The sequence below is a fragment of the Cricetulus griseus genome (assembly GCF_003668045.3).
Source record: "Cricetulus griseus strain 17A/GY chromosome 1 unlocalized genomic scaffold, alternate assembly CriGri-PICRH-1.0 chr1_0, whole genome shotgun sequence".
Classification (NCBI taxonomy): domain Eukaryota; kingdom Metazoa; phylum Chordata; class Mammalia; order Rodentia; family Cricetidae; genus Cricetulus; species Cricetulus griseus.
The window spans coordinates 41,456,918-41,481,467 of NW_023276806.1; the positions used below are offsets into that span (position 1 = coordinate 41,456,918).

The window sequence follows — 24,550 nt, forward strand, 5'->3', positions numbered from 1 at the left end:
GCAGAGGCAGGTGATCTCTGTGAGTTTGAGGTCAACCTGGTCTACAAAGTGAGTTCCGGGACATTCAGGGCTACATAGAGAGACCCTGTCTCAAAATAAATGAAAATAAAAATGCTTATATAAAATAAAAACATTAACTTATATAGTTCATATGCTCTGTGTGTGTGTGTGTGTGTGTGTGTGTGTGTGTGTGTGTGTGTGTGTGTGTGTGTGTGTGTCTATATGGTTTTAATTTGGAGGGGTTTGATAGGAAACATTAGCCAGGCTGGTAAAACATTATTTACCTCCAAAAATTAAGCAGAGAGTCTTTTTCAGCTGTGCTTTTAGCAACAGTCATATTTGTAATGTTGCTATAATGTTATAGAAAATTTAACTTTAAATGGCGAAGTCCTCTAGGATTCTGCTTCTTAGCTGATAAAATTTCAGGTATTTTACTCGTCTTTGCATAAGAATTCCCTCAAGAAAAAAATTGGTAACAATCTGACTGTTAGCCACCATTATCTGTTTTTCTGGTAAGTCACTAACGCCAATATTACATATGCATCACACACACATGCACACGTAGAAACAGTAAGGTGCTGGTATTTGTTGTCATCTACACAATGAGTTTAACCTTACCTTTACTAGATAGTTTACCAGCAGAGATAATTATCAGTTCTGACTTACTTAGTCACCAGAGATTAATAATCTTATTAGAGGTATTAAAAACAGATAAAAAACCAAGGGGAGACTGGCAGAATTGCAGTGTCACAGACTGAAATTTTAATGACACTAACATTTTCCTTTTTTCTTTTTCCTTCCCCTCTGTCCCTGTGTCTGCAAAACCTAATCTTCCTTTCCACTGTTGTTCTCGTAAACCCCGGCCCCCGTGTGTGCTGATCTCTTTCATGCTGTCCTACACATGCTTGTCAAACTTTATTTGGCACATCCTTTTGTATTTCTCTCATTTTGTTTTGTGCCTATCTTATGTCAAATCCACACCTAGTCTTGTCCCCTCCTGCCCTCTCTGTCTTGCTCTCTTCTTTCTTTTACATTTGTGACTGTGCTTTTTGCAGTACATGCTGGATGCTGCTAGAAAATTACAGCCCAATCTTTATGTAGTGGCTGAGCTGTTCACAGGAAGTGAAGAGCTGGACAATATCTTTGTTACCAGACTGGGCATCAGTTCCTTAATAAGAGGTAGGTAGGCTCACTGAAGTCTATTTCCTATCTGAGATGCTTCGCTTTTGTTTAAGTGGATCAGGAGGCATGTAATAGCTTTATATGCAATGCCTAATACAACTGAATCTCCTTTAACAGTTAAAATGTCTAGTTTGTAGTAGGATACTTCATTTCAAATAGAAAGCCCAGTGAGGCCAGGTGTGATAGCTTATGCCTGTGATCTTAGGAGACTGAGGTAAGAGGACCACATGTTTAAGGCCACCCTGGGTGACATAAGTTCCAGGCTAGCCTAGAATACATTTTTTGAGATCCTGTCTCAAAAAATAAAGGGAAAGAAAGCTCATGAGATGATTCAGAGAGTAAAGAGGCTTGCCCCCGAGCCAGGTGATCTGAGTTAAGTCCCCAGAACCCACATCGTGGGAGAGAGAAAAAACTCCTGGAAGTTGTCCTGTGACTTGTACACATGTGGTGGCACCTGTGCACATACAACATGTCCACAGAAGTAATAATTAATTTGAAAGGATGAGTCAGAAAGAGAGAGAGAGGTAGGTGTGGTAAATTACTGACTCAAAAACAAATCTGTTTTAACCTAGTATATGATTCAATTTTTAGATATTTTCAGCATCACAGTGAACAGCTGTTCCTTTTTTTCTTTGTATTCAAGTTGTTTCTCCAGTTAAATTGTAGTTAAGTGTTGGTCACTTGGACTTGGTGACATTTGCTTAATTACTTAACTCTCACTTTTAATACTGTATATAATGCCGTGAAAGTCAGTCATGATCAGAAATCTAACCTTTTCTTGGACAGTTATGAGTAACAGGATTGTTAAACTGTTCTGTGCTACTCTGCAGAGGCCATGAGTGCATATAACAGTCACGAAGAGGGCAGATTAGTTTACCGATATGGAGGGGAACCTGTTGGATCCTTTGTTCAGCCCTGTTTGAGGCCTTTGATACCAGCTATTGCACATGCCCTGTTTATGGACATTACCCATGATAACGAGTGCCCGATTGTGGTAAGCACCAACCTGTTTCTTGTGCTGACTTATTTTGCTAAATGTTTCAGTATTTAGCTGTCTGATGCTTGATGGTAATACTGTCCACATACCTCTTTTAGATGATTGAAATACTTTGACTTTAAAGTGTTTGTGTTTTGAAAAAAAAAAACAATGTGTCTTACAGAATGTATCTATACTTGTTCTTTTGTTTTGTTATGCTAATGGAGTATGGAGTATTACTTTGCATTTGAAAGAACGTGAACCTGTGCTTTTTTTCTTTTCTAGCATAGGTCAGCCTATGATGCTCTTCCAAGTACCACAATTGTTTCCATGGCATGTTGTGCTAGTGGAAGTACCAGAGGCTATGATGAGCTGGTGCCTCATCAGGTGTGTTTAATCCACATGACCAGCAGCACTGGTCACTTTTATCCACACTTTCATTGTAATCAGCATGTACATGTGACCAAGCTTGGCCTCTCTACAGATTTCAGTGGTTGCTGAAGAACGATTTTATACTAAGTGGAATCCTGGGGCATTGCCATCAAATACAGGAGAAGTTAATGTCCAGAGTGGAATTATTGCAGCCAGATGTGCCATCAATAGACTCCATCAAGAGCTGGGAGCCAAGGGTTTCATTCAGGTAAGAAATGGGCTTTTTAAAATTTCTCATGGACTTTCCATTTCAAAGGAAGACCTTCGGAATTGAGTGAGCGCTTGTTTCCAGATGGGAGTCTAAGCCAGTTTCTCTCCATTTCTTAGGTGTATGTGGATCAAGTGGATGAAGACATAGTGGCAGTAACAAGGCATTCACCAAGCATCCATCAGTCCGTTGTGGCTGTATCTAGGACTGCTTTTAGGAATCCCAAGACTTCATTTTACAGCAAAGAAGTGCCTCAAATGTGCATCCCTGGTAATATAACACAAGAACTGGTATAATTACATAATGAAGTTACATTAGCACATTGTCTTTATTAGTCATTTATAACACACTGATATATAAACTTGGCTTAGAAAAGAACTTAGATGGGGGCACTTTCACTGCACAGAACAAAATCTAGACAAAAATATTCCCAAAAAGTGTAAAATACTTTTGTTTGAATTTTAGCATATTCCTTTTCCCCTAATATATATAAACCCATGTTTCCTTATACTATAGATAACATGAGTCTGTGTTTCCATTTTTACATGTGTATAACATATATGCATATATACATGTGTGTGTGTCTAAAAGGCAAATACTGACTGTTCATAACCCATTTTCATCTACTATCCTAGCCTTCCTTAAATCTGGCATTCAGCCATGTAGATATTTTCACTATTCTCCATGTAGTCTTCTTACCCACCTTTATTTGATTATTTATTGTCTTCAAGGACTGAAGTCTACCACTAAGATAACAGTCTGTCTCTATAGTGGGAAATTACCAGTACAGAGTCAGGTAGAAATATAAGGGTATTTAATAGGGAAAAAAAGCCTTACTTACAGAGCGACCTAGCCAGCCGGCGTGGCAGCAGTCTGTATGCAAGCCCAAAAGAGAAACCGAAAGCAAAAACGAAGTCACCCTACGTCCCCTGCTTTCGAGGGCGTGGTCAGGCACACCTGTAGCCAGCCCCTAATTAGGTGTGGCTACAGCTTCCCCCACATGTCTCCTTGACAGTTATATGTCCCTGAGATCTTCTGTTATTGTTGATTTTTTTTGCTAGATGTCTACATTTTATTCCTTACTATTTTAGATAGTATATTATAACACAGCATATCCCTACATAAATAGCAACTACTTGAAAAACTACTTGAAAAAACCTACCGTGTGTGTGTGTGTGTGTGTGTGTGTGTGTGTGTGTGTGTGTGTCTATGTATGTGTATTTTTTTAAGGTAACAGGACCATAGTCACATAGGGTAGCCTAAAACCTACCAGGCACTTACAGGTGCTGTTCTGTCTCTGTCTCAGCCTCCCAAGTTGCCAGGATTACAGATACACACATCCATGCCCAGCCCATATTCTGTATTTCTTGCTAGTTGCTAAATATCCATAGCTTCAACTTTTAAAAATTGTCAACCTAGCTGGGTAGTATTGGCACACAGCTTTAATCCCAGAACTTGGGAGACAGAGGCAGACAGATCACTGTGAGTTAGAGGCCAGCCTGGTGAGTGAGTGAGTTCCAGGGCTATACAGTAAAACTCTGTCCTAAAAACAAACAAACAAAAAAATTGTCAACCTAAAGAATTTTAGGGGTTAAATATTCATTACCTGCTTTAACTTCAGAAATTTGTATTTGGTGATCTAGTCAGGTCTTTGCTAATGTTCGTACTTAGTTTTTGGTTTGTTTATTTAGTATCTTTTGGTATTGGGTGTTAAACCCAGGGTACCACACATGCCAAGTGTTCATTGTACCACTGACCTACCCTCCCAGCTCCGTAGTTACTATACAGTACTATCTCAGGTTTTGTGTTGACCCTGATCATTCTCAAAACATTTTCATTTTCCAGTTCACTAAATTGTGATTTCCTCTTTTGTTATGTGAGTATTTGATCTTTAAAGAGTCTGTCTACTAACATTAAAATTTGAATGTACTTTAGAATAGTTTTTGCTGCAATGTTTATATTTTCCTAGGCAAAATTGAAGAAGTAGTTCTTGAAGCTAGAACTGTTGAGAGGAATACAAACCTTTATAAAAAAGATGAGAATTCAATCAATGGAATGCCAAACATGACAGTGGAACTTAAAGAGCATATCCAGGTATGGGGGTTCTAGTTTTTTACTGTGTTTAATGTTGTGAGAAAATTTAAATTAGTTAATGAATGAATTTTCTGTATTTTTTTTCAAGCTTCATGAAAGTAAAATTGTCAAACAAGCGGGAGTTGCCACAAAGGGTCCCAATGAATATATTCAGGAAATAGAATTTGAAAATCTATCTCCAGGAAGTGTTATTATATTCAGGTATGTTAATTAGAGTTCAAACTATTTTTCTTACATAGAAACTATATTTGGGGGCCTGGAGAGATAGCTCAGTGGTTAAGAGTGCTTTCTGATCTTGTAGAGGACCCAGGTTCAGAGCACCTATGTCAGGTGGCTCACAACCACCTATAACCCCAGTTCCAGAGGATCTGATGTGTTCTGCTCTTTCTGGGAACCTGCACACATACAGTTGGTACACACAGAAGCACATACACATTTTTTTAAAAAAAAAATCTAGAGAAAATAGTTTGTCTTGTTAAGTTTGAATATACTAAAAAGGACCTGTTTTTTATCAACATAATTCAGAGTTAGTCTTGATCCACATGCTCAAGTCGCTGTTGGAATTCTTCGAAGTCATCTGACCCAGTTCAGCTCTCACTTTAAATCTGGAAGCCTAGCTGTTGACAACTCAGATCCTATATTAAAAATTCCTTTCGCTTCGTAAGTATTCCCTATTTTATAGATTTGCCACTTTAACAAAATGATGAGCTACCCCTGGCCTGATCTGGACTATTTTAAGCATGCTTTCTCTCCTTGGTACTCCAAGTATGGTTCACAGGCCATTGATGCCAGCATCAGCCACTGTTAACATTTCAGTCTATCATGTTATCATTTGTGTGCTTGCTCACATGTGCACCTTTTTGTGCTTATATATTCTTTCTCTATAGAGTCTAGATATATACATGCCTGCACATGTACATGCATGATTTTTCTAATCTCTACAAGATTGAGTTGCATATATTATAGTGCTTACCATATCATTTTAATGTCAACATATTATTGTGCTGTATATAGCTATGTCATAATAAATGTAGTAATTATCTACTTTGAGATATCTAGATTGCTTCTAATTATTCCCTGTTATGTATATCTTGGTACCCTGATTTTTGCCAAGTTATTAAATATTCCTTTGCTACGTGGTGCCACATAGTACTGAAGACTATCTATTTTAGACCTAAGTTAGCTAAAGCTTCAACACTGTCAGCATGATCTTGGCCAGGTTATTTAGAATTTCTTCATCTAGGCTTCCCATCTGGACAATGGGGCTGATAGTAGTATTTACCTCATACCTTTTGTAAAGATTAAACACAATAAAACATGCAAAACATGTGACACCATACCTGTCACCTGATAGTTACTTAGCATGTTTGCTGTCACTGGCACTAAGTTAAATTTCTAGAAATAGAATTTGGGGTTAGAATGTATTGCGTATTTGAAGTTTTTAATCTCTTCTGCAAAGTAACCTCTGAAAAGATCATATTAATGAGCATGTTCGGCATTATGTGAGAGTTTTATCTTTGTCAATAATTATGGTATATTATGGTAGTGTCATATTTAAGAGCATAAAGTATGCAGCCCTCAGTAAGCAGAGGCAAGGGATCCAGTGCCCACTTTGGGCCTCCATAGGCTCCTGCACACACATGCACATACACACACAGACACATGGATAAAATTCTTTAGTTTTGGCTGCCTCTGGGTTTATTAACTTAGTTTAGGAGTGACATTAGCTCTTATTTAATTTCTACCACATTTTGCCCCTTAATTATTACTTGTGATATATTGTGATAGTATTTGTTTACTTCAATGCTGAGTTCTTAGAATATGTATGTGCTTATTGATTTTTATTGTCAACTTGATACAGCTAGAGTCACCTACAAAGATGGAACCTCAGTTGAGGAATTCCCTAGAACAGATTGGCCTCGGGACCAAGTATTCAAATATACTCGCCTATGGGGGCCCAAACCACCACACCACCCCTAGCTGGTTTTGGTCAGAGTGTTTTATTATTATAGGAACAGAAAACTTGCTAGAATGACGGATTGCTAAGACATTTAATATTTATAATACAGACTTTTCTTTTGCTTTTATTTTACAATAAATGAAATGTCAGTGTTTTATCACCTTTACTTTCTAATTCTTAGCATTGCCTCTAAATTGACTTTGGCTGAGCTCAACCAGGTACTTTACCGATGTGAATCAGAAGAACAAGAAGATGGTGGAGGTTGTTATGACATACCAAACTGGTCATCCCTTAAGTATGCAGGTCTCCAAGGTAGGTATAATGATAAAGCTTCGTATTTTTAACTTTAGTGGTCTTTATAGAAATGAGTATAAGCCTAGAATGTGGACACCTGAGTTCATATTATAACTGATGGCTCCTTGTTGATTGACATTAATGAGTAGCATAGCTTCCATGGGCACTGCATTCAAATACCGTGTAACACACACACAGACACACATCCACATAAATAAAAGTAGATTTTTAAAGTATGTTACCAGATTTCATCTCAGAGGACTCCTTTCCTGTCTTTTTTATGGTTCTTTTCGAATTCTCTTATGTTTCATGAAGTGACTCAGCTCATTGTTTTAAAATAAAATCACCACTAGGCAATGGTGGTGCACACCTTTAATCCCAGCACTCGAGAGGCAGAGGCAGGTGGATCTCTGTGAGTTTGAGACCAGCCTGGTCTATAAGAGCTAGTTCAAGGACAGCCTCCAAAACTGCAGAGAAACCCTGTCTCGAAAGACCAAAATAAATAAATAGTAAAAAAATAAAATCGCCCTTATCTGATTTGTTTTTGCTTTATATCAGTAATTTTTTTTCCTCTTATAAGTTAACAGTTTGGGCAGCCCAGAGCCGTTTCCTATCAGACTGTCAATAACAGCCATAAATTAAATCAGGTTCCACCACTGCATTCATCTTTTTCTACCTTGAACAAGATTCCATTCCCTAAGTCTTTTTTTTTAATAAATAAAAAATTATTTATTTATTATGTATACATTGTTCTGTCTGCATGTATGCCTGCAGGCCAGAAGAGGGTACCAGATCTCATTATGGATGGTTGTGAGCTACCATGTGGTTGCTGGGAATTGAACTCAGGATCTCTGGAAGAGCAGCCAGTGCTCTTAACCTCTAAGCCATCTCTCCAACCCTCCTCATTCCCCAATTCTTACAATACTCTGTGTTGTGTTATTTTGGAGTCTAGGAATCTTTTTTATGGTTCTGCTCCAGATTCTCAATGGCCAGTTAATTGTGGATTCTTGTGTTCACTTTGACACGCCATATTCTTTTACTTTCCATACTTACCACCTATTCCAAGACAAAGTGCTTTCATCACTAGAAATCCAATGCGCTACCCATTGCACCACAGAGCCGCATGACAAAGTACTTTCTATAAACCAGCTAGCCAGTTTTCTACCTTCTTGTTACCTCCTGCACAAGCCATTGCATCCTGCTGGTTGCTGTCCGCTCTGTTCTCTGAAACAGTTTTCGTTGTCATTCCATAATTTAGCAGCAGCAAATGCTGAGCAATGATTCCCTCCCCAAAAGTCCTGGGACATTGATAGGACATCTGTGACAATATCTGTGCTGCCTTGTTGTCCATCTTGTTTCGAAAGTTACATTTTCCAATAGAATTACAAACTCCTTGAGTGAAAAAAAGAACCCTATATCTTAAATTCACTGTTTTTAATTTTTCAAAGCATGCCACATATGTTGTAAAATTCAGTAAATTCTAACCAAATGAATTTAATTCAAATGAAGACAGTAAAGCCAAATACTGTTTTAAGGTAGAAATGATTATTTTACTCGGTGATGAAAATATAATTGTCCTATAACAAAGTTAAAGAGTCTATTGTGAGTATGCATAGGAATGCTAATGACTCTAGCCAGAAAGTCTGCATAATAGTCATTATATGCCCAATCTCATACTTGGTGATTGTCTTTAGTTGTATTTCCTGCTACATTTCAGAGGCTGCTTCTGAAGCTGCTTCATTATCATCCTCCGTTGGTGGTCTTGCTTCCTCTTAAACTAGCTTTGTGATTTCCTTAACTCTCCCCTAAATGTTAATCTACCACTTGCTAACACAGAAATACCCAGGCTAATTTGATGCTTTAGGGTAGAGAAATCAGGCAAGTTGCTTTTAAATGTTATTAAGTATAAACAAATAAAAGCAGTCTTAGGAGTTCTCACTCTCAGGAAGCTCCTTATTGTTCTTGCAGCAGTAGAACCCTTCAGTGGCCTTTGTGTCCAGTTAAAGTAGGTACCCTGATACTTCCCTCCAGCCATGCCACATGTCATTGTAGACTGAGAAGCCTTTGTGTCTGCCTGTATATATGTTCACCCCAAATCATCAACGTAATAATGTCTGAATTTCCAGGATTAATGTCCGTGTTGGCAGAAATAAGACCAAAGAATGACTTGGGGCATCCATTCTGTGAAAATTTGAGGTCTGGAGATTGGATGATTGACTATGTCAGTGGCCGACTTATTTCACGATCGGGAAATATTGCTGAAGTAAGTAGAATGGTATTCTAGACCAAACAATTGAGGGATCATTAAGAATTACATATTACCCTGAAAATAAGAATCGAGAGTGTGTACAAAGCTTATTTTCTTTTATCTGGGCAAAAATTAAAACACATTCCTTGGGACAGAGCCTGAGGTGCCTGTTCTGTGGAGAAACTTCCTTTTGAGGGCTGTGGTGAATGGATGAACATATCTAGTAAAACTGACAAGATATTTTAAAGATATATATATAAAATACAGAATAAAAGGAAGTTACTGGTCAGTCATAGCATCTTATAGTATTTGGGAAAACAACTGTTACAGTTTCATTGCTCTGAGTAACTGACATGAGAGGAACATCGCTCTGTAGTGACGGTGTCACCCGCAAACCAGCGCGATGAACGGTCCGCCTCATTCCCCAGGAGCCGTAACTCAAGCTGAACTGTGAAAGTGGTTAACACTGTATCCTAGTCAGTCTTTTTTTTTTTCTCTTCCTGTTTATTTTTTTGTTTTATTTATAGTCTGATTTTAAACAATCAGATTCAAGTTGGTTAATTTTAGTTATGTAACAACCCGACATGATAGAGGAAAACAACCTTTAAAGGGATTGTGTCTATGTTTTGATTCACTTAGAAATTTTATTTTCTTATAACTTAAGTGCAATAAAATGTGTTTTTTCATGAAAAAAAGAATTACATATTACCCTGTTACAGATAATATTTAAGTTTCCTTGAACTGTTTTCCTTTCTTATTAATCTTTCCATTTTAGAGTGTTCATCTGGTTAATGAGTTACTGGCTAGCAAAGTTGCATGTGTAGATTCAACTCTTAAAATATACCTAGCCTGTATACAGCAAATTAACTTTTAAAATTATTTCTGTGACAGGTTGGTAAATGGTTGCGGGCTATGTTCTTCTACCTGAAGCAGATCCCTCGCTACCTGATCCCCTGTTACTTTGATGCTATATTAATTGGTGCATACACCACTCTGCTGGATGTAGCATGGAAGCAGATGTCAAGGTATACACCCAACAGAATTGAGTAAATGGGCATAGTTGTGTGGAAACTATAGAAAGAGTCATTCTGTACATGATTTAAAAAGACCAAAACCTAAGGAATTGTCACATCATATCACATCACAGACTCTGAGCTGAGAAACTTTCTAGGTGGACAGTAAGTATGTTACATCCTTTAGTCTGGAACATGCAAAACCAAATGTAGAGTTTGGGTGGGGTTTGTTTTTGTTTTGAGACAGGGTATTAAAGACTTCAAACAGACTGTGTAGGCAAGGATGCTTCTGATCCTCCAGCCTCCACTCCCAGATGCTGACATTAAGGGTATGCATCCAGTTTATAAGGCATGAGGATTAGACTCAGGGCTTCATGAACACACGATAAGCACCCTACACACAAACACACACACCATGTGCACATACACAGTAATACAGTTATATAATTGGTGAGGATGTTTGGATGTCTAGCTCAGTAGAGCATCATTTGCCTAGGAAGCATAAGGCATTGCGTTCCAGTCCCCAGCTGGCGGTGGGAGTTTAGAGGTGGGGTTTAAGTCTGGTCTACAAAGCATATAAAATATGATATGGAAAAAACAAAAGTATTTTATACTGCTTATTTATTCATTAACTTGTTAAGTGACATACATAAAAATATCTTAGCCTTTTCCACATTTCTATAGGAAAACCACTTGGCAAAAGAATGTATAATAAGATTGCTAAAAAGGTAGTGTTTCTGCAGATGACCTCTCAACTTGCCACTTGGTTGCAGCTTTGTTCGGAACGGTTCAACGTTTGTGAAACACCTTTCACTGGGTTCCATCCAGATGTGTGGAGTGGGGAAGTGCCCTTGTCTGCCACTTCTTTCCCCCTCGCTCCGGGATGTGCCCTTCAGGCTAAATGAGATCACAAAGGAGAAGGAGCAATGCTGTGTCTCCTTGGCTGCCGGTAAGGATGTTGGAGACAGTTAAATGGTAAACTCCAGTAGTGTTCAACAGGGAAAACCCATGGGGAAATGATGGTTTTTATGCTGCTACTTAGTAAACTGCTCATTTGATAGCTGCTCATTCATGTTAATGATTCTCACTATTTAGTTGTAACTATGGACTGAATACATGTGTTCTTATATGGCTGGCTGATCCTTTCTTCTGCAGTTGTCTGTTCAATTGCAGTTCTTAGCATTTTAAATATCTTTAATTAAATTTAGCTCAGTACCTTCCCCCTGTGTTTCTTTCCTAATTTTTAAAGTAAACCAACATTGCAGTTATAAAACACAAAACAAGTTAAATGACTTTTTAATCACGTGTCTTCATTGTAGTCAGTTACTTTAGCCATATCTTCTGGCACCATCTCCTGCAAGCAGGTTTAAAACATCCAAGTAAGTAAGATATGTATGCCCAAAGAAAGGCTTCTCTTTTAATAAACTTTCAGTCTGTTTTTAGAAAGTATCAGGTAGATGAGGCCACTAAAATTTAGAATTTCCCATTGCTTCTTGGGGTTTCGGTTAAGTGAAGTATAAAGTTTACAGCTTTCCAAATTAAGCTGAAATATATAAAATATAGCAAAGTAGTAATATCATCTACGTGGTTCCCTCTGTTAATTTTAAGCATTACCAACAGCATTACCTTCTCCTTTACAATGATCATAAAAATCACAGGACTCTACTTTAGGTCTAAGGGCCAGAGTAGTACCCAGTAAGTGTCAGGGCCTAGTAAGTTTCTCAGCGTTACACACAATATTTTAATTATTTAATATTTAATATTTAATTTTTAATTAAAAAGAGAAATAAAACGAGGAGTCAATTTTAATTCTCTAATTGTGTTTCATATTTTCATTTTATTGATGGTTCTGGTAGCCATCATTCCCCAAGTCCAAGCAAGTGCTCAATAGATTGAACTGGAACAGTGTGGGAGAAACACACTAATGGGGAAAACTGGGGATTTCAAGTCTGGTTTTTAAAGCCAATTACATAAAATAATAACCTCAACCTTTTGATTGTGTTACTATTAAATTGCTACTATTAAATACCACCAGAATATAAGTATTTACTTATAAGTCATGTAGTGATAAAATCTATGACACTTACATGTAGTCTGTGTAACATACAAATATAAATAAAGGTTCTAGTATTCTGATATCTTAAGAGAGTATTTTGCCTAATTTATACTAGAAAAAATAAAATGATATGCAGATTTGCCAGTAGGTTTTGGTGGAGTTCATTTTAAAATGAGAATACCTCCTTGTGTAATTGTATTGCAGAAGAAAATTGTAATTAACATTTATGATAACTGACAACAGAGAAATCACTCCCAAAATGCTTGGTCTATAAGTTGTATACTTGTAGAGGACAAAAAAGTAACAAATATTTCTACATATAAGTGCTAAAGGTTTTCCAGCATCCACTTTTGGTAGTTGTTGTTGAGACAGGGTCTTACTGTGTAGCCCAGAGTGTCCTCAAACTGGAGGTACACCTGCCTGTCCCTCCTGAGATTGTGGTTTAAAGGTTTGCATCATGATGCCCTGCTCACTTTAATTTTGAACACCAGTAGACTGCTGGTATTTTAAGGTATGCTAATTTAGACTCACTCTTGAGTGTGCTCATGTTGCTTGTAAGATGTTTAGTTGCAACATGGGAAGTCCGTTGTGCTGATGTCTTAGCTTATGATGTTGTAATCAGTGGCAGAATTGCAGCTCTCCGTGCATTAAATAACTCTTAGTGTGTTTGAGGGCATTTTGCACATCATTTTGGAAACAATGTACAAAATGTCTAATAGTGCCTTTAATTCTATTTTATCTTACTTGGAATGTTCAAGCTAGTAATATGTGAGGTCCTTAATTCTATCTTCAGTAATTGTTTATATGAAAGCATAAGACTTAAAATTACTTCTTACATAACTATACATAGTTATGTACTATAAATATATTACATATATACTATGTATATAACTATATTGTTATGTAGTATATATTATATATTCAATATTATATATAACTATATATAGCTATGTAGTATATTTATGCTATGTATAGTATATATGACATAATATATATAACTATTACACAACTATATGCTGTGTATATACTATGTGTATAACTGATTTATATAGTTACATAGTATATATTCTATATATCTAGTTATATATAACTATACATATATAGTGTATGAGGTAAATATATAGTGTTGTCAATCTGTTGTAAAGTAATGTGAAATTTGGTGATAAACTTTCACTATAGGTAAGTTAATAAACATTTAATTAGATATCATTGAACTAATAATTTCATATTTAGACTTATTTATTGCCCTTAGAGTCAGGGAAGAATCTTTTAAAGTATGTATTTAAAGTTGTATTTGTTGTGCCCGAGTCACAAGGATCCCAAAAGAGACCAGGGAGACAGACCACTGATACAAATGCACAAGGTTTATTAAATTGTTTATCCTACACCATGGGAGGGACCCCATCTAGCAAACTGACACAGCAGCCTCCAGAGGGGGTGAAGTTCCTTGTCTACTGCTAGGTTTTAAAGACAAAAGTTACAGGATTACATCAGTAGATACGGGTTGGTTTCTGATTGGTTGACATTTGGGAAGAATCAGGAGAATTTTTCAAAGTCATATTTTAGCATTAAATACCTGTGTACAAGGTATTCTCATTGGTCAGTGCCGAGAGGGAACATTCTGTGGTTTCTATGGCTTTGTCTTGTTACTTGCAGGTGGCCTGTTGTTCATAAATACCAATAGTTTTCAGAACTGTATCCTGGAGACTGTAGGGGAGGTTTTGGTCTCCCTTGGAGTTTCTTTTGTGGTCAAACAGTTTCCAGGAACCAAGTACCTAGGAGGGTGGGGGAGTGGGGGGTCTGTAGTTTCTTTGTGTTCAGTTTTGGCCCTAGGCTCCGGGAGGCCAGAGGATCTGGAGTTTCCTTGTGTTACAAGCCTACGTGTCTTTTCTGTAGCCTGTCATGGCTGCTAAAGCAGGGGCTGAGAGAGGGTCTGGTCCCTTTATTTCTAAATTATTAGAAGTGAAGCCTTTGAGTTTAGTTTTCCCCTTTCAGTATTGTGTCATTTTATATATTAAATATTTTATCTCTAATTTTAAGCTTTTAATTTAAGACAAATTAAAATCTGTTCAGCTAGGAATCCCCCTCTACTACTGGTTCTCAGGGCTGGGATGTAACTGAATTGAAGAACTCTTGCTGAATGCTGCCTTTAATTTTCTTTGGGTCACAGATGCCTCATCCCATAAAAGCTGATGTTAAGTGCAGACATATATTTTGCTATAGAGGATTTTGGAAAGTTTGCAGGCTCCTTCTAATTTACCCTTTAGTTCAAACCTAAAGTGTGTGGTGATGGAGTTCATGGGATTGACTGTAATGTTCTGATTGACACATCACTCTGTTGTCTTTTGCCAGGCTTGCCTCACTTCTCTTCTGGTCTTTTCCGCTGTTGGGGGAGGGATACTTTCATTTCATTCCGAGGGATGCTGCTGGTCACTGGACGCTACTTAGAAGCCCGGTAAGAGCCTCTACAAACCGACATGCAGATTTGCGGCTCCATGTTCCCTCTTACCCATCTATTGTCAACATTTGAAAGTATGTTTTGCTTAGATGTTTTTATTTTGGGTGTGTTTGTGTGTGTGCAAGCACAGGTATGTCATGTGCACATGTGGAGGCCAGCTTGCTGGAGTTTTCTTTCCTTCCAACATGTGGGTTCCAGAAACCCAATTTGGCGTTAGGCTTAGCAGCAAGCACCTTTATCCACTGAGCTATCTCACAGGCTCTAGATTTTAAAGTCTTATTTCATATGCTTGTTTAATAGGTTTAGAGAATTTCAAAGGGAAAAACAACCCTGAAGTTACTAGGTTCCGTGATAGGTAAGATCATCTTCAATATTTGTGAATTTTTCTGAAAAAAAAATAGAACCATTTTCTGCCTTCATAAAGAGTGTTGTTATCTGGGTGGTGGCTCACACCTTTAATCCCAGCACTAGGGAGGCAGAGGCAGACAGATCTCTGTGACTTAGAGGCTAGCCTGGTCTACAAAGTGAGTTCCAGGACAGCCAGTACTATTACACAGAGAGAACTGTTCTTGAAAATACAACAACAATGGAAGAGTATTGTTGACTGAGTTTTGAAAAAGAACTATGACAAGTTTTCCTCTAATTCTTGTCAAGTTTACAACCCCCAGTTTGATTCTTTCCAGGCTGAAAGTGATGTTTTCTCATAGAGAGACTCAAAAAGGCAAAAAAAAATTAAGATGTTCTATAATAGTGCCCTTTTTTTGTTTTGTTTGTTTTTTGAGACAGGATTTTGATTCTTAGCAAACACATGGCAGCTTACAACCATCTGTAACTCCATTTCCAGGGGTTCTGACACTTTTTGGCCTCAGATAGCACTTCACAATGAAGACTGACATATATACAGGCAAACACCACCCACACATAAAATAATAAAATTTTTTTAAAAATTTAATTTTGGGCTGGAGAGATAGCTCAGAGGTTAAGAGCACTGGCTGCTCTTCCAGAGGACATGAGTTCAGTTCCCAGCAACTACATGGTGGTTCACAACCATCTGTAATGAGATCTGGAGCCCTCTTCTGGAGTGCAGGCATACATGGAGGCAGAATGTTGTATACACAATAAATAAAATCTTTAAAAAAAATTAATTTGGAGGGCTGTTTGCTTACCTATTAGATCCCCTAAGTAGATGGCTTAGGAATCAGTTATAAAGAATCAGGATTTGGCAAAGTACTGTGACAAAGAGCTTTCCTTGTAGTGTGCAGAGCTTCTGATGCTGGCTCACATCACCAGCTGACAAAGGCATCCTCCCTTCATGCGTTCCGTGGGATGGCCAGAGTACTCACCATACTGCACTAGATGACCAATGCAGTTAAAGTACCCGAATGACTCTGCCACATGGCAAACACTCCATAAAGGTTTGGGGCTTTATTTTATTTTATTTTAATGTCCATTGACATTTTTGCCTGCATGTATGTCTGTGCAAGAGTGCCAGGCTGTTGTGAGCTACCATGTGGGTGCTGGGAATTGAACCCTCGTCCTCTGGAAGAGCAGTCAGCATGCTTAACCACTAAGCCATCTCTCCAACCCCAGTTTGGGGCTTTTTAATCATCACTTCTGTGAGCTGTTACAGATTTCTGCCTCTTCATTTTACATTCAGCCATCTAGATCATACATTGTCATACTTCGGTTCATCACTTTTGTGTGGCCTATAAACAAAACTAGAATAAAAACTTCCTATGGCACTATTAAAAGATAAGTATTAGCTGGGCAGCGGTGGTGCACGCTTTTAATCCCAGCAAGGGGAAGCAGAAGAAGGTGTATCTCTTGAGTTTGAGGCCATCCTGGTCGACAGAGCAAGTTCCAGGACAGCCAGGGCTACACAGAGAAACTCTGTCTCCAAAAACAATCAAACAAAAAACGAGAGTGGGGGCTAAGAATTAAACTAAGACATAATAAGGCTTAGCCTTTTCTAGTGACCTTTGCTAGTTAGACCTCACCTGCTAGATACAAGCTCTTCCTAGAGTGCAACTCCAACTTAACAAGCCAAGTCCTCATTTGTACTAGAATAATACCGTAGAAGATAAAATTCATGTGAGTTACAGTTGGCTTTTGCCAGTTGTTTTGGGGTTTTGTTTTATTTGTTTCTGTGTTTTAAAATAGGCTCTTACCATGTAGCCCTAAATAGCCCATAACTCAGTATGTAGGCCAGAGATCTTCCTACTTGTGCCTCCCATTTATTGGGATGAATTATAGTTTTTAGGGGCAGTTTCTGTCCATTTGTTTTCTTTCATGTTCACTTTGTTCTTGATATGTACTATTTAAAGTAATAAACTATATATTAGAAGATTACATCTATATGAAAATAACAGATTTCAAATACAGAAGTTGAGAGCTGGAGAGATGGCTCCCTTGCTACTGGCTAATGGCACCCACTGATCTTGGAGGATTCAGTTCCCAGCACCCAAATGGCAGCTCACAACACTCTGTAACTCCAGTTCCAGGGGAGCCATCACACTTCTCAGCTCTGTGGGCTCTATGCATATGTACAACACACAGGCAAACACTCATTCACAGATAACAAAAACAAATGCATCTTTTTAAAAATAGACGTTAAGCTATGACAGCCCTTATAAATTCCCAACTGGGAACCTGACTCCAAAAATGAAAATCTTGTTAAAGAAAGAGAAAGTTATCCAAATTACCAGAGAAAAAAGCCAGGCTGGGAGCTGGGGCGTCTCCCAGACCCCTGAAAAAGTGACCTTTTTTTTTTCTTTTTTTAAGTGTTTTCATCTCAAATAATCCACTTATTTCTGTTGTTTTAGGAATATTATTTTAGCATTTGCTGGTACCCTGAGGCATGGTCTCATTCCTAACCTCCTGGGTGAAGGAACTTACGCCAGGTACAACTGTCGGGATGCCGTGTGGTGGTGGCTACAGTGTATTCAAGACTATTGTAAAATGGTTCCAAATGGTCTAGACATCCTCAAATGCCCAGTTTCCAGAATGTATCCAACAGACGATTCTGCTCCTTTGCCTGCTGGGACACTGGTAAAGATCATTTCTTAAAACAATTTTTAATGAACTGTAACTTTATTATTTAGTGTAAAATATTAAGAATCCAAGTCCTAAGAATTTAAATATGAAGAGAAGTTCATTATCAGTTTTCAGTGTTGACACTGTGAGAAGTCACAGAGAAAAGACTTGCTCCTTGGTTAAGCATAGACAGCGTGGGAGCCCAGGAGCTGCTGCTTTTCCCAGCCCCACCCCACTCCTTACTTCCTCCTCAAGGGAAAGTATATATCTAGTAATATATGTATTACCAGGGTTGAGGGATTTGGGGAAAATGAGAGTGTAATCCATTCCTAACAGAGGAAACGTTCTTGCCGTCTCCAACAGGATCAACCATTGTTTGAAGTCATCCAGGAAGCTATGCAAAGGCACATGCAGGGCATTCAGTTCCGGGAGAGGAACGCTGGTCCACAGATAGATCGGAACATGAAGGATGAGGGTAAGTCATCAGCCAGTGCCTTAAGACACACCGGTGCCATCGAATCAAACCTTGCAGTTGCTTTACAAATACTTGAGTGCAAAACCTGAAGCTTTGCCTGAGAAAGGCAAACACTGTTCCTGATCTCTCCAAGCTTGTGTTACTAACGATAAGATGAAAGTTTATATCTTTTGTCAGCCAAACTTCAAGATAATATTGGCTTTATAATTTAGTGTGTGTGTGTGTGTGTGTGTGTGTGTGTGTGTGTGTGGGCCATGCACATGCCTGGTGCCTGCAGAGGTCAGAAGAGAGCATCAGCTTCAGAGCCCCTGGAACTGGAGTTAGGGATGTTTGTGAACCGCTGGGAATGGTATCTGGGTCTTCCACAAGAGCAACAAGTATTCTTAACTGCTGAGCCATCTCTCTGGCCCCTGATATTACAATTTACAATCACAATGTTAGTATTACTTTTTCTGCCAGGTATGGTAGCACATGCCTGTAATCCAGCACTCAGGAGGTAGAAGCAGGACTATCATAAGTTCAAGGCTAGCCTAGGTTGTCTCAGAAACATAAACAGGAAGCCCAGCATGGTGACACATGCCTATAATTCCAGCACTCAGAAGGCAGAGCTACAGAGTGAGTTCTAGATCAGCCAGGGCTATATGGAGAAGCCCTGCCACAAAACAAAATAAACAAATAAACAAACATAAGCAAGAAGAAAAAAATTATAATTCTATGAATTGAGTGTTATGTGCCAGGTTCTGTGATAATGTCTTTACCAATGTCATTCCTACTTAACTCATAAGAATGAATTACACTGGGCTTGAGAGATTGCTCAGCAGTTAAAGTGCATAGCATAGTGAACAAGTGAGAGAATTGGAGTTCAGATCTCCAGAACCTATAATAATGATAGGTGAGCTTGATAATAATTCCAGCCTCCAAAGGTAGAGGCATGATATCTCTGAACAAGTAAGGTAGCTAGTGAGAGCAGCATATCCTACTGGGGAGCTCCTGTCTGATTGAGAGACCCTGACTGTACAAAAGCTGGAGAAATCACTCAGCAGTTAAGAGCACTGACTGCTCTTCCAGAGGTCCTGAGTTCAATTCCCAGCAACCACATGGTGGCTCACAACCATCTGTAATGAGACCTGGTGCCCTCTTCTGGTATGGATGAAAACAAAGCACTCACAGTCATAAAATAAACAAATAAATAAATATTTTATAAAAAAACAAAGGTAGAAAAAGGAGCAAGGAAGGTTTGACATCAACCTTGGGCCTACACACACTTACATGTGTGTGTGCACTAGAACGTATATACATGTATGAGCTCTACATACACAAACACCTAAAAGAATATGCTAAATTACTCCCATTTTTAACAAATGAGAGGACTGGAAAGTTGGCTTCCCAAAGCTGCTTGTGGCAAAGAAAGGATGTCAGCCATGTTTGTATTTTGTGGACCAGGCTGGTCCCAACACCTCTATAGTACTTTATTTGTATATCAAGTTAAAGTAAACACTCTAACTCATTTTTATTTTACCATAGTCCTCATCCTAAGGCCAGCCAATACAAGGCTGATTGTCTCATTTTCCCTAATTTCTACTCACTTTGGGAATGGTTTTGATGACTTTGGTGTATATTTACTTTAGTCTGATAAATATGATTTATGTGAGTTTTTCATTATAATTTAAAAAGAATTGCAGATTCATAAAAAGTTGTAAAAGTGAAACATAAGGGTACAGCAAACCCTTCCCCCAGTTAGGATTTCTTAATGTAACTGAAATAAAATGTAAGAATCGAGAAATGTAGTATGATCCTGCTAGCTAGCCCTCATTCATTTTCCACCAGTCTCACATTAACTCATGGGGGTGGGGGGTGCAGGTTCAGGAAACCACTACCATATAAAAATGGAGACCTAGTCCATCATCACAGACATTTTTCAGTATCCCACAACCCACTCCAGTTCCATCTGGGTCTCACTACTAACCTTTGCGTCCCTACACTGTCATTATTTTGAATATATTTATGAACTCATTGTTAGTTTGTTTTGAGACTGGTCTCAATGTATGTAGCTCTGGATGTCCTGGGAGTCACAGGTAGACCAGACTAGCCTCAAACTCACAGTTGATCGTCTGCCTCAACCTCCTCAGTGATGGGATTAAAAGTCTGGGCCGTACATCAGGCTTTGAAAATACTATATAAATTGAATATTCAGTATGTAACTTGTTTTTTGTTTGTTTGGTTGGTTGGTTTTTTTTTTTTTTTTTGATTTCTTAATCACTCATCAGGATCAGGATCTTGCTGTGAAGCCATAGCTGGTCTAGAACTTGCTATGTAGACCAGGCTAGCCTCAAACTCATGATGTTTTTTTATATATAGTAGTAGTAGTACACAAATATTTACCTAAGTTAATTAGTAAAATCAATGATACATTTTTATCCCTTTTTAAGAGAAGTGAATGGATAGGTTTAGTATCCAAAGAATGTTCTTATGGTATCTCTAAGACATTTTAGGATTTTATTGTTCTTGTGAAACATTTCAACTTTAAGTAAACAAAATAATTTTTCCTTTGAATCTGGCATTGAAATGATATATAGTAATACTTTACTATATTTTCTTTTTGTTTTGGTTTTTTTCATTTTTTGGTTTGTTTTAGGTTTTGATTGTTTTTTGTGTTTTTGTTTTTGTGACAGGGTTCTCTGGATAGCCCTGCCTGTCCTGGAACTCACTATGTAGATCAGGCTAGCCTCAAATTCACAGAGATCTCTCTGCCTCTGCCTCTGCCCCTCTGCCTCTGCCTGAGGGCTGAGATTAAAGGTGTGTGCCACTACACCCAACTTTAAAAAGGTTTTTTATATGTAGCCTTTTGTAACTCTTTAGTAAACCATTTGTCTTAGGAACTCATCTGTCTATTCCATATACATTGTTTGTTAATTTAAAGGACAGAGCATTTCCTAGTGTGCACAGGTTAAACCATTCCTCTAAGTGGTGACCTATGATTTTGCTAATGTAAGCAGTGCTTTCATAATGGACATCATGATACACAGTTCTGTGTACACACATTTTTTGAAAGAGAAATGAAATTTATGTGTATTTAGTATTATAAAACTTCATGACTTTTTCAGGTTTGTTTTTTTTTTTAAACAGAGTCTTATTACATAGGCTTACCCAGCCTCACGCTTACTGTATAAACCAGTTTTAAATTCATGTATGATCTTCCTGTGTCAACTTCTATCGACCTGTTCAGATCTTATCTGCTGGACCTGGGATCTGAGAACCTGAAAGAATGGGGCAGGCTGCAGTCAAATGCTATAGACAGCCTTGCTTCTGTTTTAATGGACTTTTATACACAAATGTAGCAAAGAAAGCAATGATCCAAGGAAGGTTGTTTGAGTTCAGAAAAACACAATCAGAAAAACATGTAAATAAACGTCAGTAAGCACATACTAAATATCGACAGAGCAGCCCTTTCCCAGAACTTTCTCAGGACAGACCAATTTAAACACAATTGCCTGGCACATACTGTAGATTATTTCTGGGAAAGCACAAAAGCAAGGCAGAAGTCCATATCCAGATTCAGGGCACACTGACCAAATTGGGTTCTTTAGCTATGTTCTGACATCCAACACAAATAAGCATGTCTTGCAAGTTGATGTAAATGTTTGTCACGGGAGTCACGAAATTACATCCAAGAACAATCCAGGGAATAAAATGCACCTGAGGTAAAAGGTCCTCTGCCTTTTTTTCCTGGAGCCTTTCTCACAGTTCCCCAAGGCACTGTTCACCATGTGTCGTGATCGAATTCCGAGACACCTGCCTCTGCCTCCTGAGTACTGGGATTACAAGCCTATGCCACTATGACTGCTTTGTAAGTGTTTTACTTTGCTTTTTTAGGTTTCAATATAACTGCAGGGGTTGATGAAGAGACGGGATTTGTCTATGGAGGAAATCGATTCAACTGTGGCACATGGATGGATAAAATGGGAGAAAGTGACCGAGCTAGAAACAGGGGAATCCCAGCCACCCCAAGGTAAAGTTTACTTCACAATGCTTCTGCAACGATGCTCTTGTAATTCAGCGGTCCCTTTTTCAAACATACTTACTCATGCAGTCTTCCATTCTACTACCCGTGGCCTTCATGAATCATTCCCTCTCTGTCAGCCCTCTCCCTCCTCTTCCCTTTCCTCCTCCACTCATCCCTTCCTCTCCTCACTATACAGATTAACAGACCTCTGGGTCTCAGTCATCCAGGAAAGTGATCTGTTCTCATCCAGGAGATCTTAGGATTTTTGCACCTCTACAAGAATCTCAAACATTTTATAATTCATTATCCCAGTGGTTAAGACTTTTTCTTTAAAATTAAAAAAACATCTACAATGGAGGTCAGAGGACAACTTGTGGGAATCAGTTCTCTCATTCTCCCATGTGGGTCTCGGGTCATCAGAAAAGCAAGGGCCTTTACCTGCTGAGCCATCTCACCATCCCAGTTGACATTAAGACATTTCTTAATAACTTCATACAATATAAAGATTTTACTACGCCTATATTTACAAGTATGGAAAACAACTAATGGAAATTGATCTGTTAAAAATGTTTCTTATCTGGGTAGTAGTGGTGAACACCTTTAGTCCCAGCATTCGGGAGGCAGAGGCAGGCAGATCTCTGTGAGTTCGAGACCAGCCTGGTCTACAGAGTGAGTTCCAGGACAGCCAGGGTGGTTACAAAGAGAAATCCTGTCTCAGGAAGAAAAAAAAAAGTTTTTATTTTCTGAAACTTATCTCTAACTTTGTTATTTAAGGGGTTTTCATTTATGGTTTCAGAAGTTCTTGATTCTGAATGAAGCTCAGAAGCTATTTTCTACTTTTTTAAAAAATAAAAACTAAAAAATAAAAATAAAAAATAAAAAAATTAATATGTCTGTGTGGAAAGGTGCATGTGTGTGTCGGTGCCCCTAGAAGCCAAAAGAGGGTATTGGAGTTACAGGCACTTGGGAGCTGCCCACTGTGGGTGCTGGGAACTGAACCAGGATAACCCAAAAAAAGCAGTATTTGCTCTTAACCAATGAACCAGCTCATTATCCCAGAAGCTGTTTTCATATTAAAGATTTGTATCTTCAAACAGATCAGCCAGACTAAATAGGAAGACCCTGTCTCAAAAATAATAAATAAATATGTTAGGAGGGGCTGGAGAGATGGCTAATCTGTGAAGAGAGCTTGCTGCTGTCCTGTAAGTTCATTTCCTAGCACCCATGGCAGGAGGCTTACAACCAGATATAGCACCAGTGCCAGGAGATCCAACACTCTCCTGGACTCTGTGGGCACCCACTCATGTGGCACATACCCATAGAGATACACACACACCAAAAAAATTGTCTTTTTTTAATGTTAGGAACATTAGCAATGCAAAAATAGTAAGGGAAGAGATTTCTTATATGATATAATATATATTACTTATAACGTGAAGATATGGGGACAGATAATGGCTTATATGATGCATTGGTTATAATATTCACCAACATTTATTGGTTTGGTTTGGTTCTATGTTAACCCAGAGACTTCCTTAATACTAGACAAACATTCTACCACTAAGCTACATCCCCAACCCAAAATTATTTATTGAATGCCCTTTTAAATAATGATTAAATAAGTTCAACATAGAAAATAAATCTTTTTAATTTTAGAGATGGGTCTGCTGTGGAAATCGTGGGCATGTGTAAATCTGCTGTCCGTTGGTTGCTGGAATTGTCCAAGAAAAATATTTTCCCTTATCATGAAGTCAGAGTGAAAAGGCATGGTAAGCTGGCCTGTTTTACAAGGAACCTACACAAGTTAATTTACCAGTATGGAAATAATAACAAGGCTGGTTGCTAAAGCCATCCCCACACACCACTGAACTGAGAGAAGAAGGCAGCACAGTGCTTGCCTCATTGCATCTTTCTTTCCCTCACTTCATGAGCAATTTACATTCCATGAACAGTCTAGAGTCTTAACATCTCTTCCTAGGACAATTTCTATGCAATAGAAATAATGTTTGAGATACCCATGCAACTTTACAGTCTCTTAAAAAGTAAAAAAAAAAAAAGTAGGTAAAGTTACTTGTATTTTTAACTCAATGTACATGGAATGTTGTTCATTGTGTAATG

At 38.2% G+C, this 24,550-nt stretch overlaps 1 protein-coding gene across 2 annotated transcripts in view; it reads left to right on the forward strand.

Moving 5' to 3' along the window:
- The window catches only part of Agl (amylo-alpha-1, 6-glucosidase, 4-alpha-glucanotransferase), a 59,382-nt gene that overhangs the window by 27,269 nt on the left and 7,563 nt on the right, over positions 1 to 24,550 (forward strand). For both annotated transcript variants that reach the window (XM_027395592.2, XM_027395594.2), the window contains 17 exons: positions 1,056 to 1,179; positions 2,013 to 2,176; positions 2,444 to 2,545; positions 2,643 to 2,798; positions 2,918 to 3,068; positions 4,768 to 4,892; positions 4,981 to 5,093; positions 5,418 to 5,552; positions 7,034 to 7,164; positions 9,273 to 9,409; positions 10,286 to 10,419; positions 11,181 to 11,356; positions 14,816 to 14,918; positions 17,744 to 17,969; positions 18,318 to 18,429; positions 22,303 to 22,438; positions 24,089 to 24,201. In XM_027395592.2, coding sequence (XP_027251393.1) covers positions 1,056 to 1,179; positions 2,013 to 2,176; positions 2,444 to 2,545; positions 2,643 to 2,798; positions 2,918 to 3,068; positions 4,768 to 4,892; positions 4,981 to 5,093; positions 5,418 to 5,552; positions 7,034 to 7,164; positions 9,273 to 9,409; positions 10,286 to 10,419; positions 11,181 to 11,356; positions 14,816 to 14,918; positions 17,744 to 17,969; positions 18,318 to 18,429; positions 22,303 to 22,438; positions 24,089 to 24,201 — 2,338 coding nt within the window. The remainder of the gene's footprint in view (positions 1 to 1,055; positions 1,180 to 2,012; positions 2,177 to 2,443; positions 2,546 to 2,642; positions 2,799 to 2,917; positions 3,069 to 4,767; positions 4,893 to 4,980; positions 5,094 to 5,417; positions 5,553 to 7,033; positions 7,165 to 9,272; positions 9,410 to 10,285; positions 10,420 to 11,180; positions 11,357 to 14,815; positions 14,919 to 17,743; positions 17,970 to 18,317; positions 18,430 to 22,302; positions 22,439 to 24,088; positions 24,202 to 24,550) is intronic.